The 20,141-nt window shown below is 47.3% G+C and overlaps 1 protein-coding gene across 1 annotated transcript; it reads right to left on the minus strand.

The window, feature by feature from the left end:
- Positions 1–1,427: 1,427 nt before the first annotated feature.
- On the minus strand, positions 1,428–20,131 carry LOC129561556 (uncharacterized). Its single transcript, XM_088836616.1, has 2 exons — positions 19,040–20,131; positions 1,428–4,928 (listed from the first exon to the last, which is right to left on the minus strand). The coding sequence occupies exon 1, from the start codon at positions 20,113–20,115 to the stop codon at positions 19,366–19,368; it is 750 nt and encodes a 249-aa protein (XP_088692742.1). The 5' UTR covers positions 20,116–20,131; the 3' UTR covers positions 1,428–4,928; positions 19,040–19,365.
- Between the last annotated feature and the right edge of the window lie 10 nt (positions 20,132–20,141).

The raw sequence follows: 20,141 nt of genomic DNA on the forward strand, positions 1-20,141 counted from the left end.
GGGTACATGGGGTTAAAGTGCTCTGGGTAAAATGCCCTTTAAAGGATCTGTATTTCTGGTAGGACAGTGAAAGCATCAGTAAATATATTTTGTCACTTTTTTTGCGTTAATTCATGTGTGGTTGACAGGTAATACACAATTTGATCAATTTTAATATATTTATAGGTGGGGAAATTAATAAAGGGAAACCTCACTAAAATGGAGTTGGGAAGCCAGAAGGGGGCGCTCTCTGCTGCTGCTGCTAAGTCACTTCAGTCCTGTCCGACTCTGTGTGACCCCATAGACGGAAGCCCACCAGGCTCCCCCATCCCTGGGATTCTCAGTCACGGGAAGAATTAATCACAGGTCCCGCAGGAAGACTGGGCTTCCCTGGTGGCTCTGCTGGTAAAGAACCCGCCTGCAGTGTGGGAGACCCGGGTTCGCTCCCTGTGTCGGGAAGATCCCCTGGAGAAGGGAAAGGCTCCCCACTCCAGTGTTCTGGCCTTTGCATTGCACGTTTGTCCCAAACTGCGATTCTTTGCTATTCTCCGTTCTGTACAGCCCCTGGGGTCGCAAACAGTCAGACGACTGAGTGACTTTCACTTTCAATTTCACAGGAAACATGTGCCTGGAATCTCCCACAAGGAGTCCACCACCCCAGCAACTCAGACAGAAAGCATCCCGGCTCTGAACTCTGCTTTCTCCAGTGGACTTTGGTTCAAACAGCCCCTGCCAACATCCACCTTTTTCTCTGTAAAACACCGCGCCTCTCCTTCGTTAGACCTGCCTCTGGCCTTTGCATTTCATGTTGGTCCCATAGTGCAATTCTCTGCTCTTCTCCAGCAAACTCATTTTTGCTGGTAAGATAAGTTTTATTTTTAAGGTCAGCTTGCACCTGCGCAGCCGTCACTGCCTGGAGGTGGGAGCGCCCCGCCCCACCCCACCCCACCCTCAGCCTCTTGTTGGTCTCCACCTCCTATCACTGGCTTTTCTCCCCAGAACAACCACCAGTCTGCTTTCTGTTGCTAGGTTGCATTTCCTACAACTTTATGTAAGTGGAATCATGCCATCTATTCCACTTTTTGTCTGTTTTTATGTTTATTTTTTGGCGACACCATGCCGCATGCGGCATCTTAGTTCCCCCAATAGGGATCATGCCTGCGACCCTGCACCCCTAGGGCCCCCTGTGCCCCCTGCACTCCTGCCCCCATGCGCCCCCTGCGCCCCTGCACTCCATGCCCCCTGTGCCCCTGCGCCCCATGCCCCCCTGCACTCCATGCCCCCTGTGCCCCCTGCGCCCCTGAGCAGAGTCTTAACCACTAACCGCCAGGGAGGTCCCTTTGTCTGACTTCTTTAAATTATTAAAATTACTTCGAGATTTGTCTGTGTTGTTGGGCTCATCAATAGTGCATTCTTTTAAGAACAAAAATAGGAGAAAAGAAAAAAAATTTTTAATAGTGCATTATTTTTATTGGTGAGCAGTGTTCCATTGTTTGGAAAAACCACAATTTGTGCATTTGTTTGATGATAGACATTTGGGTAATTCCCAGCATTTGGCCAGTACAAGTAAAGCTGCTCTGAGTATTCACATACAATTCTTTATACTGACGTGTGCTTTCATTTGGGGTTTTTAATATCACTGCTTAATACCGTTTCATCTTTCTCCTAGCTTCCCAACTATTTCAGATAGTTGTATAACCTTTAATGCCCTTGTCTCTTACCTTGTCCTCTGTCTTATTTCTGGTTCAGTTCCCAATTGATTTTTTCTTCTTTATTATGAGTTGTATGTTCCTGCTCCTTTACATTTATGGTAATTTTTGTTGGATGCCAGATATTGTAATTTTTATAATGTTGGGTCACTGGGATTTGTTTCTTTTTTAATGTTTTTGAGCTTTGTTCTGGAACGCACTTCAGTTACCTGGAAATAATCTGATCCTTTTGGGTCTTCCCTTTACGTTTCCCTAGATGGGCTCAGACCACTCCTTGTGTGTCTGTGTGTGTGTGTTAGTCACTCAGTCGTGTCTGACTGTGACTCCATGGACAGTAGACTGCCAAGCTCCTCTATCCATGGAATTCTCCTGGCAAGAATACTGGACGGGGTTGCCATTCCCTTCTCCAGGGCATATTCCTCACCCAGGGACTGAACACAGGTCTCTTGCACTGCAGGCATATTCTTTACCGTCTCAGCCACCAGGGAAGCTGAGAAAACTTGGTCTGGGCCCATCTGACCCTATTACTAAAGCAGTAGCTTTCTGAGCACTGCTCAACGCCCCGAGGCCTCTGGAAACACAATCCCTTTCTGGCCCCATGAGGGCTGTTAGACGTTCTCTGTTCCGCAGTTGCACCCGGCCTTGAGCGCTCAGACCACACGCTGAGGGCCTGACGGGACACAGGGCAGAGGCCGAGAGCTGAGCCTCTACTCTCTATGATTCTGCCCTAAAAGTCCCGGTCCCCGTGGGCCCCCAAATTCAGAACGCTATCTCCTCAAGTCAGGGTACACCAGTTGTCTTGGGGTTCCTCCTCCCTGTCCCACAGCCGGAAAGTCCCTCCAGGGGCAGGTCGGCCGACCGTGGACCCGTCTTGCTGTCTCCCTTCCCCACTGTTCTGCAGTGCTTATCTCCACCTGAAAAGCTTTGGTTTGTATTTTGTCCAATATTTTTAGATGTTTAAAGTAGTCGTAGGCTGATGCGAAGAGCTGATTCATTGGAAAAGACCTTGATGCTAGGAAAGACTGAGGGCAGGAGGAGAAGGGGGCAGCAGTGGATGAGATGGCCGGATGGCGTCACCGACTCGATGGACAAGAGTGAGTAGGCTCCGGGAGCTGGTGATGGACAGGGAGGCCTGGCGGGCTGTGGTCCGTGCGGTCGCAAAGAGGCGGACACGACTGAGCGACTGAGCAGCAATAACTGTGTGATTTCTACAGCAAAGTAGTAGAGGCCACGGGAGCGCATGTTGCAACGGGCATTAGTCACTTTAGATTAACAAGGGACTCAAAGCCACTGTGACTGCTGGTGAAACTACTAAAAAAGAGAAAGAAACCGTGAATAACTTCTCACCTAATACGTGATAACGTGAATGGCAGAGAAGAATCAATCCAAAAGGAGGCACAAAGGAGAGAACCAACATACCAACGACGTTTATTCAACAGTAACGGACAAAATGTTCGTTAGTGGACAGAGACCATCACTCTTAAGGACGACGACACGACCAACACAAGTAGATGCTGTTTCCAGGGACACAACTGCCCCTAAGGAGGCGAGAGCTGAAAGCAGGAGGGTGGGGGTCCCCGGGGGTCCAGTGTTTGAGAATCCGCCCGCCGGCGCTGGGGACACGGGTTTGATCCCTGGCCCGGGAAGATCCCACCTGCGGCAGGGTCCCCAAGCCCGTCACCACAACTGCTGAGCCCGTGCCCCCAACAAGAGAAGCCACCCCAGTGAGAAGCCCAGCATTGCCACGAAGACCCAGCACAGCCGACAATAAATGAATTAACTAAATTTGTTTAAAAAAGAATGGGTAAAAGCGATACCACGTAAATACTCATTAAAAAACAAGGCTAGGATTACTACGTTAGTATCAGATTAAATGGATTTTAAGGCAAGTACGGAAAAGACACAGATGAATCCACTGTGATGGCTGGAGACTTCCATGCCCTGGTCAGCAAGGAGTCCCTGCAGGCAGAGATCAGGAAGGCCGTGGGTGAGCTCGGCGCCACCTTGAACCACACATAACGGAAATCTATAGACGGCATGCTCCAGGGCAAGACACACTTTCTCCTGGACGTCCCTGCTGGTCCAGGGGTTAAGAATCTGCCTGCCAGTGCAGGGACCACAGGTTCTGTCCCTGGTCCCACATGCTGTGAAGCAGCCAGGCCTGGGCACAGCTGAGAGCCCGTGCTCTGCAACGAGAGAGGCCGTCACCCTCAGGAGCCACACACCGCAGCTCGAGAGGGGCCCCTGCTCCTGCACACAGCTCGAGAAAGCCTGTGCAGCACCGGAGATTCAGCGCAGCCAGGAATGGAAATGCATAAATAAAGATGCATTCTTCTCACGCTCACTGGGAACCCACATCAGGACAGACGACACTCTGGGCCGTGACACACTCCCTGACAAACTCAGAATCACAGAAATCACAGCGTCTGCCCTGAGACCGCAGTGGGACTGAAGTGGAAACCAGTGACAGGAAGATAACTGGAAAATCGCCGAACACTTGGAGACTTCAGAACGCACGCCTGGAAATTCCCGGGCAGTCACTGGTTAGGACACTCCACGCTTTCACCTCCAAGGCCTCCGATTCAATCCCCTGTCAGGAAGTAAGATCCCACGAGCTGAATCAGAGCCACAAACACACCCCCCCCAAGACCCCGAAAACAACAGCCACAAGAAAACCTACACGCTTCTAAAAAACATGAATCGAAGAAGAACTCTCAAGAGAAATTAAAAATTGAACTAAATGACTAAAATAAAAGGAAACACAACTTATCAAAATGTGTGGGATTCAGCAAAAGCAGTGCTTAGAGGGAAATTTATAGCACTGCTTGCATATATTAGAACAGAAGAGGTTCTGTGGGCAACCATCTAAGCTCCACCTTTGGAAACGAAAAAATGAAGAGCAAGTTAAATCCAAAGTCAGCAGAAGAAAAAAATTTTAAAAAGTGAGAGCGGAAATTAATGAAATGGAAAAGAGTAGAGAAAAATCAGTGTGATAAAATAAAACCCATATTTTATGACAAAACGAAATCTTTTTTCGTTTTCCTGTTGAAGTATAAGCTGACTTACAGCAAACTGACCCAGTTACCCGGATGCAGACGTTCTCTTTCGTCCTTTTCCATGTGGTTTCGCACGGGACACTGAATGTTGCTGTCTGTGCTGAGCAGTAGGGCCGTCGTTCCACTGACTTATACCTGCTAGCTGCAACTTCCCATACCCCGGTCTGTTCTCTGTGTCGTAATTCTGGACGAAACAAGAAATATTTGAATGTACAGTTTTTCTCGGCCCGTCTGGGCCCCCTCCCACCCCTCGAGTAAGGGCTGAGTGCCTGCCTTCACCAGACCCCAGGAGAGAACCTTTCTTCTTGCCCTAGTGAGGGGGCGCCGCAGCCCACCCTCGCCGGGTGTGTGCAGGCCTGGACTGCACGGCCTGTGGCTGAGTCGTCTGACGTAAAGCCCTCTGTCTCAACAGCTCACATCCCTCGCTCTGACCTCTGACGGGCAGGCCTGAGAGCTTCTGAAAGACTATCTCCCGGGTTAGGATCATCAGGTTGGTGCCAATAAAAATTTCCCTTTCTTTCTTAGATCAATTATTGATGAGTCTTCTGTCGATGCTAGCTTGGGGTATCAGAGACAACCCACCCTCCCCAGAGGACGGCTGGAGTTCGCCCCTGTGAAATGGAATATTTCTGGCCCCATCAATAAACAAAGATGTCTCAGCCATCAGGGGTTCGGCCCTCCAAACGTGAATTTCTGAGCCCGGGAAGAACAGAGCCTGCTATCAGCCAGTGAGCTGCCACCATGAGCCACCACCAGCCCCTACAGTGAGCAAGGAACTAGGGATGTATAACATCAAATCGCAGGACGCTGGCCCAGACGGCTGAGATGCCTGTGAAAGGAGTGACTTCAGGGAGCCCAGACGCCTGCATCTGCCCGTCCACAGCGGGTGCTAGCGGTAAAGAAGCCACCTGCCTAGTGCTGAAAGCTGCCTATCACCGCGTGTGAAACACGTGACCAGTGCAAGTTTGCTGCGTGAAGCAGGGCCCTCAAAGCCGGTGCTCTGGGACAACCCGAGGGCCGGGGTGAGGAGGGGGGCGGGAGGGGGCTTCAGGATGCGGGACACGTGCACCCGTGGGTGATTCATGTGGACGTATGGCAGAAACCACCTCAATCTTGTGAAGTAATTATCCTCCAGTGAAAAAAACAAAAGAAACTGCCTGCCAGTGCAGGAGACATAAGAGACGTTGGTTTGATCCCAGGGTTGGGAAGATCTTCTGGAGGAGTAAATGGCAACCCACTCCAGTATTCTTCGGCCTCCCTGGTGGCTCAGATGGTAAAGAATCTGCCTGCAGTGCAGGAGACCTGGGTTCAATCTCTGCTTTGGGAAGATCTCCTGGAGAAGTAAATGGCTACCCGTTCCAGTAATCTTGCCTGGAGAATTCCATGGACAGAGGAGCCTGACTGGCTACCACCCATGGGGTCGCAAAGAGTCAGACACAACTGAAGCGACTAAGCACATACATAGAAAAGCGCTAAATACCTTACCTTGAGATGTCTGGCTTTCCTTAACCACAGTAATCGTTTGCTGTTCAGACTACCACCTGTTGTTACAAACTTCTCTCTGCCCCACCCGCCTCCTCAGAACCATTCTCCCAGGATCACGTGAGATGCTGTCTCCCAGGCTTAAAGTCCTAAAAATTGCCACCAAATAAAATGTAACTCTCAACTTCTGGGTTGTGACTATTTTTTTTTTTAAGTTGACCCCCAACCCTGTGCTCAGTGCCACGGGGACCCCCGGGCGCCACTGGCTCCTTGGTACCCCTCGGGTGTTCCAGTGGGCTCTCCTCGGCCAACCCTCACTGCTCTTAAGGGATGATCCTGACATTTCTATTCAAGCTGTTTCTACTTGACCTGGAGCCTTTCCGGGGAGGTGCATTTCCTAGTCGGGGACCCAGGAGGACAAGGAAGGAGGCCCAGGGAAACAGGAGTAGCCGGTTTGTTAAGTTTTGCTTAAGTTGGGGGAAAAAAAAAAAGTTGCTATATGGCCTGAACAAACCCTCTGGTAGTGAAAGGACTGCTGCTGCTGCTGCTAAGTCGCTTCAGTCGTGTCCGACTCTGTGCGACCCCATAGACGGCAGCCAACCAGGCTCCGCCGTCCATGGGATTCACAGATCCAATTAATTCAGCTCCCAAGAACAGGGAGACCCGGGTTCAGTCCCTGCGTTGGGAAGATCCGCTGGAGAAGGGAAAGGCTCCCCACTCCAGTATTCTCGTGCTTCCCTGGTGGCCCAGCTGGTAAAGAATCTGCCTACAATGCTGGGGACCTGGGCTTGATCCCTGGGTTGGGAAGATCCCCTGGAGAAGGGAGGGCTCCCCACTCCAGTACTCCGGCCTGGAGAATTCCCGGGCTGTATAGTCCATGGGGTCGCAGAGAGTAGGCCACGCCTGAGCGACTTGCACTTTCAAGAGCAAGGACGTCTGCTCCTTCCAGCCGCAGGTGCCCCCGGCTGACTGGGAGCCCGGCGGGGGTGTCCGAGGGGCTCGGCCCCGCGGGGGACCCGGCTCGGCCAGGACACACGGTGTGGCCCGAGCGCCCGCGGCAGTTTCCGCAGAGGGAGAGGCGGGCCCCGGCGGAGTCGGCAGCCCGGGAGACCCCGCACGCGCACTGCCGCGCCCGGTCCTGGGGCTCGGCCCGCGCCTCACCGCCGACCTGCGCGCCGCGCCGCCAAGCCCGTTGGCCCCGTGCGGACGGGGGCGCCGCGGAGCTCAGACGCCGGCCCGTGCGTGCACGCCTGCGGCCTTCGCCGGGAAGTGAGGGGCCGCCGGAGGCCCTCCCGGCCTCACTGAGCTTTGTACGCAGAGAAAGGCGACCGAGGACGAGGTCAGCCCCTGTTGGCCGGTCTCTGGGAACCCTGCCCGCAAGGTCTGCGGGACACAAGGGGGATCAGAGCTCTCCTCTTCTAAAATAGACCCCTGGGGCGAGAGGCGCCCGGCTCCCGGCGGCGCAGACGCGAGCGGCGCCCGGCTCCCGGCGGCGCAGACGCGAGCGGCGCCCGGCTCCCGGCGGCGCAGACGCGAGCGGCGCCCGGCTCCCGGCGGCGCAGACGCGAGCGGCGCCCGGCTCCCGGCGGCGCAGACGCGAGAGGCGCCCGGCTCCCGGCGGCGCAGACGCGAGAGGCGCCCGGCTCCCGGCGCAACCGACCACGTGCAGAATCGTGGCTGAGAGGAGCTGCCCCGCGCCCAGAGTTAGGGCGGTGGCCGAGAGGAGCTGTACCACGTCCAGGAGGCGGTGGCTGCTTGGGCACCGGAGGGCCGGGAGGAGCTGATCCACATTCAAGGCAGGAGGGGCGGCCTTGGGGAGATATCCCTCGTCCAAGGTGGGCTGCAGCGGCTGCTCCTTGCTGGAGCAGCTGGGAAGAGATACTCCACGACCAAGTGGAATATAAGAATCCAGTGTTCTGGGGAGGAAGGAACAAGACGGCGAGACCACTTTCTTTCCCACAAATTCATCAGAAGAACATTTGAACGTGGAGTAAAGTCCACAAAACAACTTCTGAATACTGGCAGAGGACATCAGGCTCCCAGAAAAGTAGCCCATTGTCTTCTAAAGGAGAGAGAAGAAATCCAGCTCCACCCACCAGAACACTGACACATGCTTCCCTAACCAGGGAACCCGGACAAGTCACCTGTCCAACCCCACACACAGCGAAGAAACTACATAATAAAGAGAACTCCACAAACTGCAAGAAGAGGGAAAGGCCACCCCAAGCAAAGCAATATAAGCAAGATGAAGAGGCAGAGAAATACCCAGCAAGTAAAGGAACAAGATAATTGCCCACCAACACAAACAAAAGAAGAAGATATAGGGAATCTACCTGATAAAGAATTTCGAATTTTGATGGTGAAAATGATTCAAAATCTTGAAAGTAAAATGGAGTTACAGATAAATAACCTGGAGAAAAGGATTGAGAAGATGGAAGAAAGATTTAATAAGGACTTAGAGGAAATAAAAAAGAGTCAATATACAATGAATAATGCAATAGATGAGATCAGAAACACTCTGGAGGGAACAAACAGTAGAATAACAGAAGCAGAAGACAGGATAAGCGAACTAGAAGATAGAATTGTAGAAATAAATGAAACAGAGAGGAAAAAAGAAAAACGAATTAAAAGAAATGAGGACAATATTAGAGACCTCTGGGACAATGTTAAACGCTCCAACATTCGAATCATAGGAGTCCCAGAAGAAGAAGACAAAAAGAAAGACCATGAGAGAATACTTGAGGAGATAATAGTTGAAAACTTCCCTAAAATAGGGAAAGAAATAATCACCCAAGTCCAAGAAACCCAGAGAGTCCCCAACAGGATAAACCCAAGGCGAAATACTCCAAGACACATATTAATCAAATTAACAAAGATCAAACACAAAGAACAAATATTAAAAGCAGCAAGGGAAAAGCAGCAAATAACACATAAGGGGATTCCCATAAGGATAACAGCCGATCTTTCAACAGAGACTCTTCAGGCCAGAAGGGAGTGGCAAGATATACTTAAAGTGATGAAAGAAAATAACCTACAGCCCAGATTATTATACCCAGCAAGGATCTCATTCAAATATGAAGGAGAAATCAAAAGCTTTACAGACAAGCAAAAGCTGAGGGAATTCAGCATCACCAAACCAGCTCTCCAACAAATGCTAAAGGATCTTCTATAGACAGGAATCACAGAAAGAGTGTATAAACTTGAACCCAAAGCAATAAAGAAAATGGCTACGGGATCCTACTTTTCAATAATTACCTTAAATGTAAATGGGTTGAACGCCCCAAGCAAAAGACAAAGGCTGGCTGAATGGATACAAAAACAAAACCCCCATATATGTTGTCTACAAGAGACCCACCTCAAAACGAGGGACGCATACAGACTGAAAGTGAAGGGCTGGAAAAAGATAGTCCATGCAAATAGAGACCAAAAGAAAGCAGGAGTAGCAATACTCATATCAGATAAAATAGACTTTAAAACAAAGGCTGTGAAACGAGACAAAGAAGGAAACTACATAATGATCAAAGGATCAATCCAAGATGAAGATATAACAATTATAAATATTTATGCACCTAACATAGGAGCACCGCAATATGTAAGACAATTACTAACAAGTATGAAAGGGGAAATTAACAATAACACAATAATAGTGGGAGATTTTAACACCCCACTTACATCTATGGATAGATCAACTAAACAGAAAATTAACAAGGAAACACAATCTTTAAATGATATAATAGAAGAGTTAGACCTAATAGATATCTATAGGACATTTCACCCCAAAACAATGAATTTCACCTTTTTCTCAAGTGCACAAGGAACCTTTTCCAGGATAGATCACATCCTGGGACATAAATCTAGCCTTGGTAAATTCAAAAAAATTGAAATCATTCCAAGCATCTTTTCTGACCACAATGCAGTAAGATTAGATCTCAATTACAGGAGAATAACTGTTAAAAGTGCCAACATATGGAGACTGAACAACACGCTGCTGAATAATGAACTAATCATAGAAGAAATCAAAAGAGACATCAAAATACGCATAGAAATGAATGAAAATGAAAACACAACAACCCAAAACCTCTGGGACACTGTAAAAGCAGTGCTAAGGGGGAAGTTCATAGCAATACAGGCACACCTCAAGAAACAAGAAAAAAGTCAACTAAATAACCTAACTCTACATCTAAAGCAACTAGAAAAGGAAGAAATGAAGAACCCCAGGGTCAGTAGAAGGAAAGAAATCATAAAAATTAGGGCAGAGATAAATGCAAAAGAAACAAAAGAGACCATAGCAAAAATCAACAAAGCCAAAAGCTGGTTCTTTGAGAAGGTGAATAAAATTGACAAACCACTAGCCAGACTCATCAAGAAACAAAGGGAGAAGAACCAAATCAATAAAATTAGAAATGAAAATGGAGAGATCACAACTGACAACACAGAAATACAAAGGATTATTAGAGAATACTATCAGCAATTATATGGCAATAAAATGAATAACCTGGAAGAAATGGACAAATTCCTAGAAAAGTACAACTTTCCAAAACTGAACCAGGAAGAAATAGAAAATCTGAACAAACCCATCACAAGCACGGAAATTGAAACTGTAATCAAAAATCTCCCAGCAAACAAAAGCCCAGGTCCAGACGGCTTCACAGCTGAATTCTACCAAAAATTTAGAGAAGAGCTAACACCTATTCTACTCAAACTCTTCCAGAAAATAGCTGAGGAAGGGAAACTTCCAAACTCATTCTATGAGGCCACCATCACCCTAATCCCAAAACTTGGTAAAGACCCCACAAAAAAAGAAAACTATAGGCCAATATCACTGATGAACATAGATGCAAAAATCCTTAACAAAACTCTAGCAATCAGAATCCAACAACACATTAAGAAGATCATACATCATGACCAAGTGGGCTTTATCCCAGGAATGCAAGGATTCTTCAATATACGCAAATCAATCAACATAATACACCACATTAACAAACTGAAAAATAAAAATCATATGATTATCTCAATAGATGCAGAGAAAGCCTTCGACAAAATTCAACATCCATTTTTGATAAAAACTCTCCAGAAAGTGGGAATTGAAGGGACATACCTCAACATAATAAAAGCTATATATGACAAACCCACAGCAAACATTATCCTCAATGGTGAAAAACTGAAAGCATTTCCCCTAAAGTCAGGAACAAGACAAGGGTGCCCACTCTCACCACTACTATTCAACATAGTTCTGGAAGTTTTGGCCACAGCAATCAGAGCAGAAAAAGACATAAAAGGAATACAAATTGGAAAAGAAGAAGTAAAGCTTTCACTGTTCGCTGATGACATGATCCTCTACACAGAAAACCCTAGAGACTCTACCAGAAAACTACTAGAGCTAATCAATGATTACAGCAAAGTTGCAGGATATAAAATCAACACACAGAAATCCCTTGCATTCCTATACACTAATAATGAGAAAATAGAAAGAGAAATTAAGGAAACTATTCCATTCACTGTTGCAATGAAAGCAATTAAATACTTAGGAATATATCTACCTAAGGAAACAAAAGACTTGTACATAGAAAACTATAAAACACTAGTGAAAGTAATCAAAGAGGACATGAATAGATGGAGAAATATACCGTGTTCGTGGATTGGAAGAATAAATATTGTAAAAATGAGTATACTACCCAAAGTAATTTATACATTCAATGCAATCCCTATCAAGCTACCAACAATATTTTTCACAGAACTAGAACAAATAATCTCACAATTTGTATGGAAATACAAAAAACCTCGAATAGCCAAAGCAATCTTGAGGAAGAAGAATGGAACTGGGGGAATTAACCTGCCGGACTTCAGGCTCTATTACAAAGCCACAGTCATCAAGACAGTATGGTACTGGCATAAAGACAGAAATATAGATCAATGGAACAAAATAGAAAGCCCAGAGATAAACCCACGCTCCTATGGACACCTTATCTTCGACAAAGGAGGCAAGAATATAAAATGGAGAAAAGACAGTCTCTTCAACAAGTGGTGCTGGGAAAACTGGTCAGCCACTTGTAAAAGAATGAAACTAGAACACTTCCTAACACCATACACCAAAATAAACTCAAAATGGATTAAAGATCTAAATGTAAGACCAGAAACTATAAAACTCCTAGAGGAGAACGTAGGCAAAACACTCTCCGACATAAATCACAGCAAGATCCTCCAAGACCCACCTCCCAGAATATTGGAAATAAAAGCAAAAATAAACAAATGGGACCTAATTAAAATCAAAAGCTTCTGCACAGCAAAGGAAACTCTAAGCAAGGTGAGAAGACAACCTTCAGAATGGGAGACAATAATAGCAAATGAAGCAACTGATAAAGGATTAATCTCCAAATTATACAAGCAGCTCCTGCAGCTTAATTCCAGAAAACTAAGTGACCCAATCAAAAAATGGGCCAAAGAACTAAACAGACATTTCTCCAAAGAAGACATAAAGATGGCTAATAAACACATGAAAAAATGCTCAACATCCCTCATCATCAGAGAAATGCAAATCAAAACCACAATGAGATACCATTTCACACCAGTCAGAATGGCTGCTATCCAAAAGTCTACATGCAATAAATGCTGGAGAGGGTGTGGAGAGAAGGGAACCCTCTTACACTGTTGGTGGGAATGCAAACTAGTACAGCCACTATGGAGAACAGTGTGGAGATTCCTCAGAAAACTGGAAATAGAACTGCCATATGATCCAGCGATCGCACTCCTGGGCATACACACCGAGGAAACCAGAATTGAAAGAGACACATGTACTCCAATGTTCATTGCAGCACTGTTTATAATAGCCAGGACATGGAAGCAACCTAGATGTCCATCTGCAGACGAATGGATAAGAAAGCTTTGGTACATATACACAATGGAGTATTTCTCAGCCATCAAAAAGAATGCATTTGAATCAGTTTTAATGAGGTGGATGAAATTGGAGCCAATTATACAGAGTGAGGAGAAGGAGGTGGCAACCCACTCCAGTGTTCTTGCCTGGAGAATCCCAGGGACGGGGGAGCCTGGTTGGCTGCCGTCTATGGGGTCACACAGAGTCGGACACGACTGAAGTGACTTAGCAGCAGCATACAGAGTGAAGTAAGCCAGAAAGAAGAACATCAATACTGTATATTAACGCATATATATGGAATTTAGAAAAATGGTAACCTGAACCCTGTATAAGAGACTGCAAAAGAGACATAGGCATTTAGAACAGTCTTTGGGACTCTGTGGGAGAGGGTGAAGGTGGAATGATTGGAGAGAATGGAATTGTAGCATGTATAAAAAAAATAAAAATAAAAAAATAAAATAGACCCCTGGGACTGGAGAGACTTCTAAATTATTAAAATTCTATAGAGCTCTCATCCTGTTATTGTACCGTTTTTAATTGGTATGCAAGAGTCCCCAAAGGCTTCAAAACTGCCAAATAGCTTCATCTCGAAGAATTGATGCTTTTGAGCTGTGGTGTTGGAGAAGACTCTTGAGAGTCCCTTGGACTGCAAGGAGATCCAACCAGTCCATCCTAAAGGACATCAGTCCTGGGTGTTCATTGGAAGGACTGATGCTGAAGCTGAAACCCCAATACTTTGGCCACCTCATGTTAAGAGTTGACTCACTAGAAAAGACTCCGATGCTGGGAGGGATTGGGGGCGGGAGGAGATGGGGATGACAGAGAATGAGATGGCTGCATGGCATCACCGACTCGATGGACATGAGTTTGAGTGAACTCCGGGAGTTGGTGATGGACAGGGAGGCCTGGCGTGCTGTGATTCATGGGGTCACAGAGTCGGACACGACTGAGCTAAACTGAAATATGCTGCAGAGGGGTAGTGAAAGGTAAGTGGTGTAAAAGTGCCTACGGCAAACAAACAGAACCCCTGAGACTGACCTCACCTCTGCTCCCTCCACACTCCTGTACTGAGTGCCCGTTCTGGTCTGCCGTCTGAATGGCCTTCCATCCTGAAAACACTATTCAATGGTCACCTTTAGAAATGGGACCACCTGAGACTGGTGGCGAGCCTCTTCACATCAAAGTTGGAACTGAGGGCAGTAGGTAAAGAATTTCTTAAACCCAGGTAGGATCCTCTCAGGTTTTTGTAGGTAGCTTAGCAAGATTGAAGGCCACTGGTCTGACTGAACTAAACATAACTGATATTCAGAGCCTGGGAGAATTTTTTTTTTTTTTGCCTTCTCCCCTAAGCTAGATGAGGGAAAGTAAAACATTCCAAGGTTTCTTGGACAGCAAGATAAAAACAGTCCATCCTAAAGGAAATCAGCCCTGAATATTCATTGGAAGGACTGATGCTGAAGTTCCAACTTTGACCAGCTGATGTGAAGAGCCAGCTTATTGGAAAAAAAAAACTGATGCTGCGAAAGACCGAGGGCAATAGAAGGGGGTGGTAGAGGATGAGACGGTTGGAGGGCATCACCGACTCGACGGACATTAAGTTTGAGCAAACCCAGGGAGATGGTGAAGGACAGGAAGCTTGGCGTGCTGCAGTCTGTGGGGTCGCAGTCGGACACGACTGAGCCACTGAACAACAAAACGTTCCAGCGGGTGGACGGGTATGTCAGCACTTTGGTGTCATTTTCCCTGAAGTGACCACCCCATTCTTCGAGGAATTAAAAGAGCTGTGCTGCAGAATCGTGGCTGAGAGGAGCTGCCCGGCGCCCAGGGTTAGGGCGGTGGCCGAGAGGAGCTGTACCACGTCCAGGAGGCGGTGGCTGCTTGGGCACCGGAGGGCCGAGAGGAGCTGATCCACATTCAAACCAGGAGGGGCGGCCTTGAGGAGATACCCCTCGTCCAAGGTAAGGTACAGCGGCTGCACCTTGCTGGAGCAGCTGGGAAGAGATACTCCACGACCAAGTGGAATATAAGAATCCAGTGTTCTGGGGAGGAAGGAACAAGATGGCGGAGGGATAAGACGGCAAGACCACTTTCTCCCCCACAAATTCATCAAAAGAACATTTGAACGCGGAGTAAAGTCCACAAAACAACTTCTGAATACTGGCAGAGGACATCAGGCTCCCAGAAAAGCAGCCCATTGTCTTCTAAAGGAGAGAGAAGAAATCCAACTCCACCCACCAGAACACCGACACATGCTTCCCTAACCAGGGAACCCGGACAAGTCACCTGTCCAACCCCACACACAGCGAAGAAACTACATAATAAAGAGAACTCCACAAACTGCAAGAAGAGGGAACGGCCACCCCAAGCAAAGCAATATAAGCAACATGAAGAGGCAGAGAAATACCCAGCAAGTAAAGGAACAAGATAATTGCCCACCAACACAAACAAAAGAAGAAGATATAGGGAATTTACCTGATAAAGAATTTCAAATTTTGATGGTGAAAATGATTCAAAATCTTGAAAGCAAAATGGAGTTACAGATAAATAACCTGGAGAAAAGGATTGAGAAGATGGAAGAAAGATTTAATAAGGACTTAGAAGAAATAAAAAAGTGTCAATATACAATGAATAATGCAATAGATGAGATCAGAAACACTCTGGAGGGAACAAACAGTAGAATAACAGAGGCAGAAGACAGGATAAGTGAACTAGAAGATAGAATTGTAGAAATAAATGAAACAGAGAGGAAAAAAGAAAAACGAATTAAAAGAAATGAGGACAATATTAGAGACATCTGGGACAATGTTAAACACTCCAACATTCGAATCATAGGAGTCCCAGAAGAAGAAGACAAAAAGAAAGACCACGAGAGAATACTTGAGGAGATAATAGTTGAAAACTTCCCTAAAATAGGGAAAGAAATAATCACCCAAGTCCAAGAAACCCAGAGAGTCCCTAACAGGATAAACCCAAGGCAAAATACTCCAAGACACATATTAATCAAATTAACAAAGATCAAACACAAAGAACAAATATTAAAAGCAGCAAGGAAAAAGCAGCAAATAACACATAAGGGGATTCCCATAAGGATAACAGCTGATCTTTCAACAGAAACTCTTCAGGCCAGAAGGGAGTGGCAAGACATACTTAAAGTGATGAAAGAAAACACCCTACAGCCCAGATTACTATACCCAGCAAGGATCTCATTCAAATATGAAGGAGAAATCAAAAGCTTTACAGACAAGCGAAAGCTGAGGGAATTCAGCATCACCAAACCAGCTCTCCAACAAATGCTAAAGGATCTTCTATAGACAGGAAACACAGAAAGAGTGTATAAACTTGAACCCAAAGCAATAAAGAAAATGGCTACAGGATTGTACTTATCAATAATTACCTTAAATGTAAATGGGTTGAAATTTTCAAAAAGGCTAGGAAACAATTCTCATAGCCATCAATAGTTTAGTGTTGAGTTCATGAATAGTTTTTAAAGTTTGGGACAAACTGTAGTATTTGCTATTTGAAGTACTATTTGTAATTGGCATATTACGATGTAACATTGGTCTTCATTTCCAACTTAAAACGCCTAAAAATGCCTAACAGGTTTTTAGATTTGTGAATTTTAGTTGAAATGTATTTTATGATGTTACTAAACCTGCAGAAATATTGAAATATTTCAGAGAATTTATTCACTGTACATTTAATTTATTTTATTTATAAAAGTTATTAACTGTAGAAAGTTTTACGTGTTGGGTCAAATGCTTGTTGCATTTGAAGTGCTAGTTACAAGAAAATCAAATACCTTCAATGTTTAAATGCTATTAAGTTTTTAAAGGACTCTGGAGTATAAGTAAGTTTGTTTAAAGAAATTTAGTCTGTTCAACTTGAATCAGCTCTGTCAAACATTAATTAAAAGCCTCATTTAAAAAAATAAAATAAAATAAAATACTTTAAAAAAAAAGAGCTGTGCTTATTTCACAAATCTGGTCTTTACAGGACTGAGATGAGGCTCCAAAAAACCCCAAAGCCCATCGATCTTTTTAGTGCTCCTCACACTTCCCCTACTTAGCTTGAGGCTTAAATATATATTATATATTAATATTGTGGCCTTAAGGGAACAGAAGTTACTCCTAGAACTTGCCTTTTTCCTCCTATGCTTCTGAGATGTAAATGGCCTACCTGGTCTTCTCCAGAAACACTTATCTAAACCACCTTTTGAAATTGCAAATTTCAGGAAAGTAACTCTTCTCAAAAGAGAGAAACAAAAGTGGGATAGGCAACTTGAAACTTGTCAAGGACAAGACAACTCTTGTGTCTTCTCCCTAAGTATCAGTGAAAAGACTTTTGTCACCTGAACAGGTGACCTTTATTTGTTCTATTGGCCAGAAACCCAATTTGAATCCAACTTCTTTTTTTTTTTAGCCACACCACGAGGCTTTCAGGATCTCATTTCCCAGACTAGGGACTGAACCCAGGCCACGGCAGGGAGAACCTGGAATCCTAACCACTAGGCTGCCAGGGAAACCAGCCTCTTGTAACCGATGGGCTTTGTATTATTGCACTGATTCATGGGTGAAATCTGGGGATGTGAAGTGATGTCGAAACTCAGTCTCTTTGAGCCAGCACTGAACTGAATCTTGGAGACAAGAGTGTTAGGTGAAGCAGGAAAGTTTTATTGCTTTGCCGAGCAGAGAGGGCCACTACCGGCTAATGCCCTGAAAACAATGGGCAGGGGGTCGCGTCGCATGAGACAACCTGTAGTCAAGGGGACACAGAAAGGTTGTGTGTCCAGGAGCCCCACAGGGCCCTGCTTGGTTTCAAAACTACAGGATCTCTGTTGGTATGCATCTATTTGTCTGTGTGTACTGTAGGTATGTGGTCCTGCCAAAATTAACTGGTCAAAGAGCTCTCATTGGCTAACACTCAAATGGATTTCAGGATCACATAATCCAGGATTGATTTTTACTCTTGGCAGTCCTGGGTCCTTGCTGCTGCGTGCGGGTTTTCTCTAGCTGCAGTCATTGTGGTGTGCAGGCTCCTCAACACACTGGTGGTGGTTTAGTCACTCAGTCATGTCCCACTGTTTGTGACCCTATGAACTGCTGCCCACCAGGCTCCTCTGTCCATGGGATTCTTCAGACAAGAATACTGGAGTAGGTTGCCATTTCCTTTCCAGGGGATCTTCCCGACCAAGGAATCGAACTCGAGTCTCCTACCTTTCAGGCAGATTCTTTACCCACTGAGCTTCTCATCACACGAGTTTCTCCTGTTGTGAAGCGCAGGCTCTAGGGCGTGCATGGGCTCAGCAGTGGTGGCACACTGGCTTAGTTGCCCTGCGGCCTGTGGAATCTTCTCAAACCAGGGCTTGAACCCATGTCCCCTGCATTAGCTGGCGGATTCTTAACCACTGGGATCACTAGGGAAGTCCCTGGGATTAATTTTTAATGAATGAAAACAAGCTTGGTTTAATGACTGTATCTCTAGACTCCTCAACAGTAATATTTTCATTGTACTTAGGTTTACTAGAAGTCTAAGATCTGATGATTCCTGTTACAAAATTTGTCAGCAAAACAAAGATAACTTGAGATGCTAAAACTCAAATAGGGCAGGACCCATGCAAACTATTCTTCTGGTGCGCAGAGGCAGAGTCAAAGCTTGTAAGTAAATGTCAATGAAGTAAGAGCTTTTAGATGAACTCTTTACGAGTAATCAGCTTCCCTTGTGGCCCAGCTGGTAAAGAATCCGCCTGCAACGCCGGAGACCTGGGTTCGATCCCTGGGTTGGGAAGATCCCCTGGAGAAGGGAAAGGCTCCCCACTCCAGTGTTCTGGCCTGGAGAATTCCATGGACTGTATAGTCCATGAGGTTGCAAAGAGCCGGACACGACTCAGCGACTTTCACACACACACACTTTACGAGTAATCATGTTTTAGGACTACCTACTTTAAATGGTTTCTCCAGATTTTTGGTAACTTGAAACAGCTAAAATAAGATGGTGTGGACTGGAAAAAAAAAAAAAGTACAAGTTGAAAGTTATGTTTTATCTGGTAGACAAAACTGAGGACTTAAGTCCAGGACACAGCATCTCAGCTAACCCTGAGACTGCTCTCAAGAGCTAAGGGAGGAACCAGGATATACAAGAAGTTTTGTAATTGCCTGGAGAATCCCAGGGACGGGGGAGCCTGGTGGGCTGCCGTCTATGGGGTCGCACAGAGTCGGACACGGCTGAAGCGACTTAGCAGCAGCAGGTAGCTGAAACATCCGGTGACTCAGCGGTAGTCCGCCCGCAATGCAGGCGACCCGGAGGTCAGCTGGCCCTGATGGGAAGGGTGTGGTGGACCCGCTGACCTCTCCACAGCCCGGCCTCCCTGACCCTCTCCACCCAGGGGTCTGCGTGAAGGGGCAAGGCTGGAGCCTGTGGCCCACAGGGCAGAGGTGGGGCGCTTGGGCCACAGGCCCTCCTTCCGGCGGGGCGGGGCAGACGGAAGGCAAGTCTGCCCGGTGAGGCGCCCTCCCTCCCGGGGCGTGGGCTGGAGCCCCAGGTCGGCGCAGCCCGAGGATGACCGGAGCCGAGGGGCGCCAGGAACCGCCCCCCTCACCACCCACCAAGCAGGGCCGACTCCCTTTCCGACGGGGCTCCCAGCGCCTGGAAGGACAGCTGCGCTCGGGCCCGGGGGTGCTCCCTGAGACTGGCCAGGAGCGCGCAGGCCGGCCGTGCCGCCGCGCAGGGCCCCCTTCCCCGGGGCCGCCAGGGCGAAGGCTCGGGCGGGACGAGCTCCCCCCGTGTCCCCAGCAGCTGGGGCAGCGCCGGGGGCGCGGGCTGCACCCCGGCCGCCCCGGCTTGGCGAAGACTTCCGACCAGCACAGCCTCGCGCCGGCCCTCGGGCGCGCGTCACGCGGGGAGGGGGCCGGGCCTCGCGGCCGCGCCCGCCGGCCAGTCCCAGCGCTGGACTCGCGGCGCCCACGCCCCATGACGTCATCTTCCGCGGCCCGGAAGGCCCGGCCGCAGGCGCCGCCATGTTACCTTACGGCCGCCGGCGGGAGG

Source organism: Moschus berezovskii, chromosome 5 (assembly GCF_049115385.1).
Source record: "Moschus berezovskii isolate FMDL1 chromosome 5, NW_MosBer_1.0, whole genome shotgun sequence".
Taxonomy (NCBI): Eukaryota; Metazoa; Chordata; class Mammalia; order Artiodactyla; family Moschidae; genus Moschus; species Moschus berezovskii.

Coding starts and splice junctions, on each gene's coding strand:
- LOC129561556 (XM_088836616.1), bottom strand. CDS start 20,115: ATGGCGGCGCCTGCGGCCGGGCCTTCCGGGCCGCGGAAGATGACGTCA.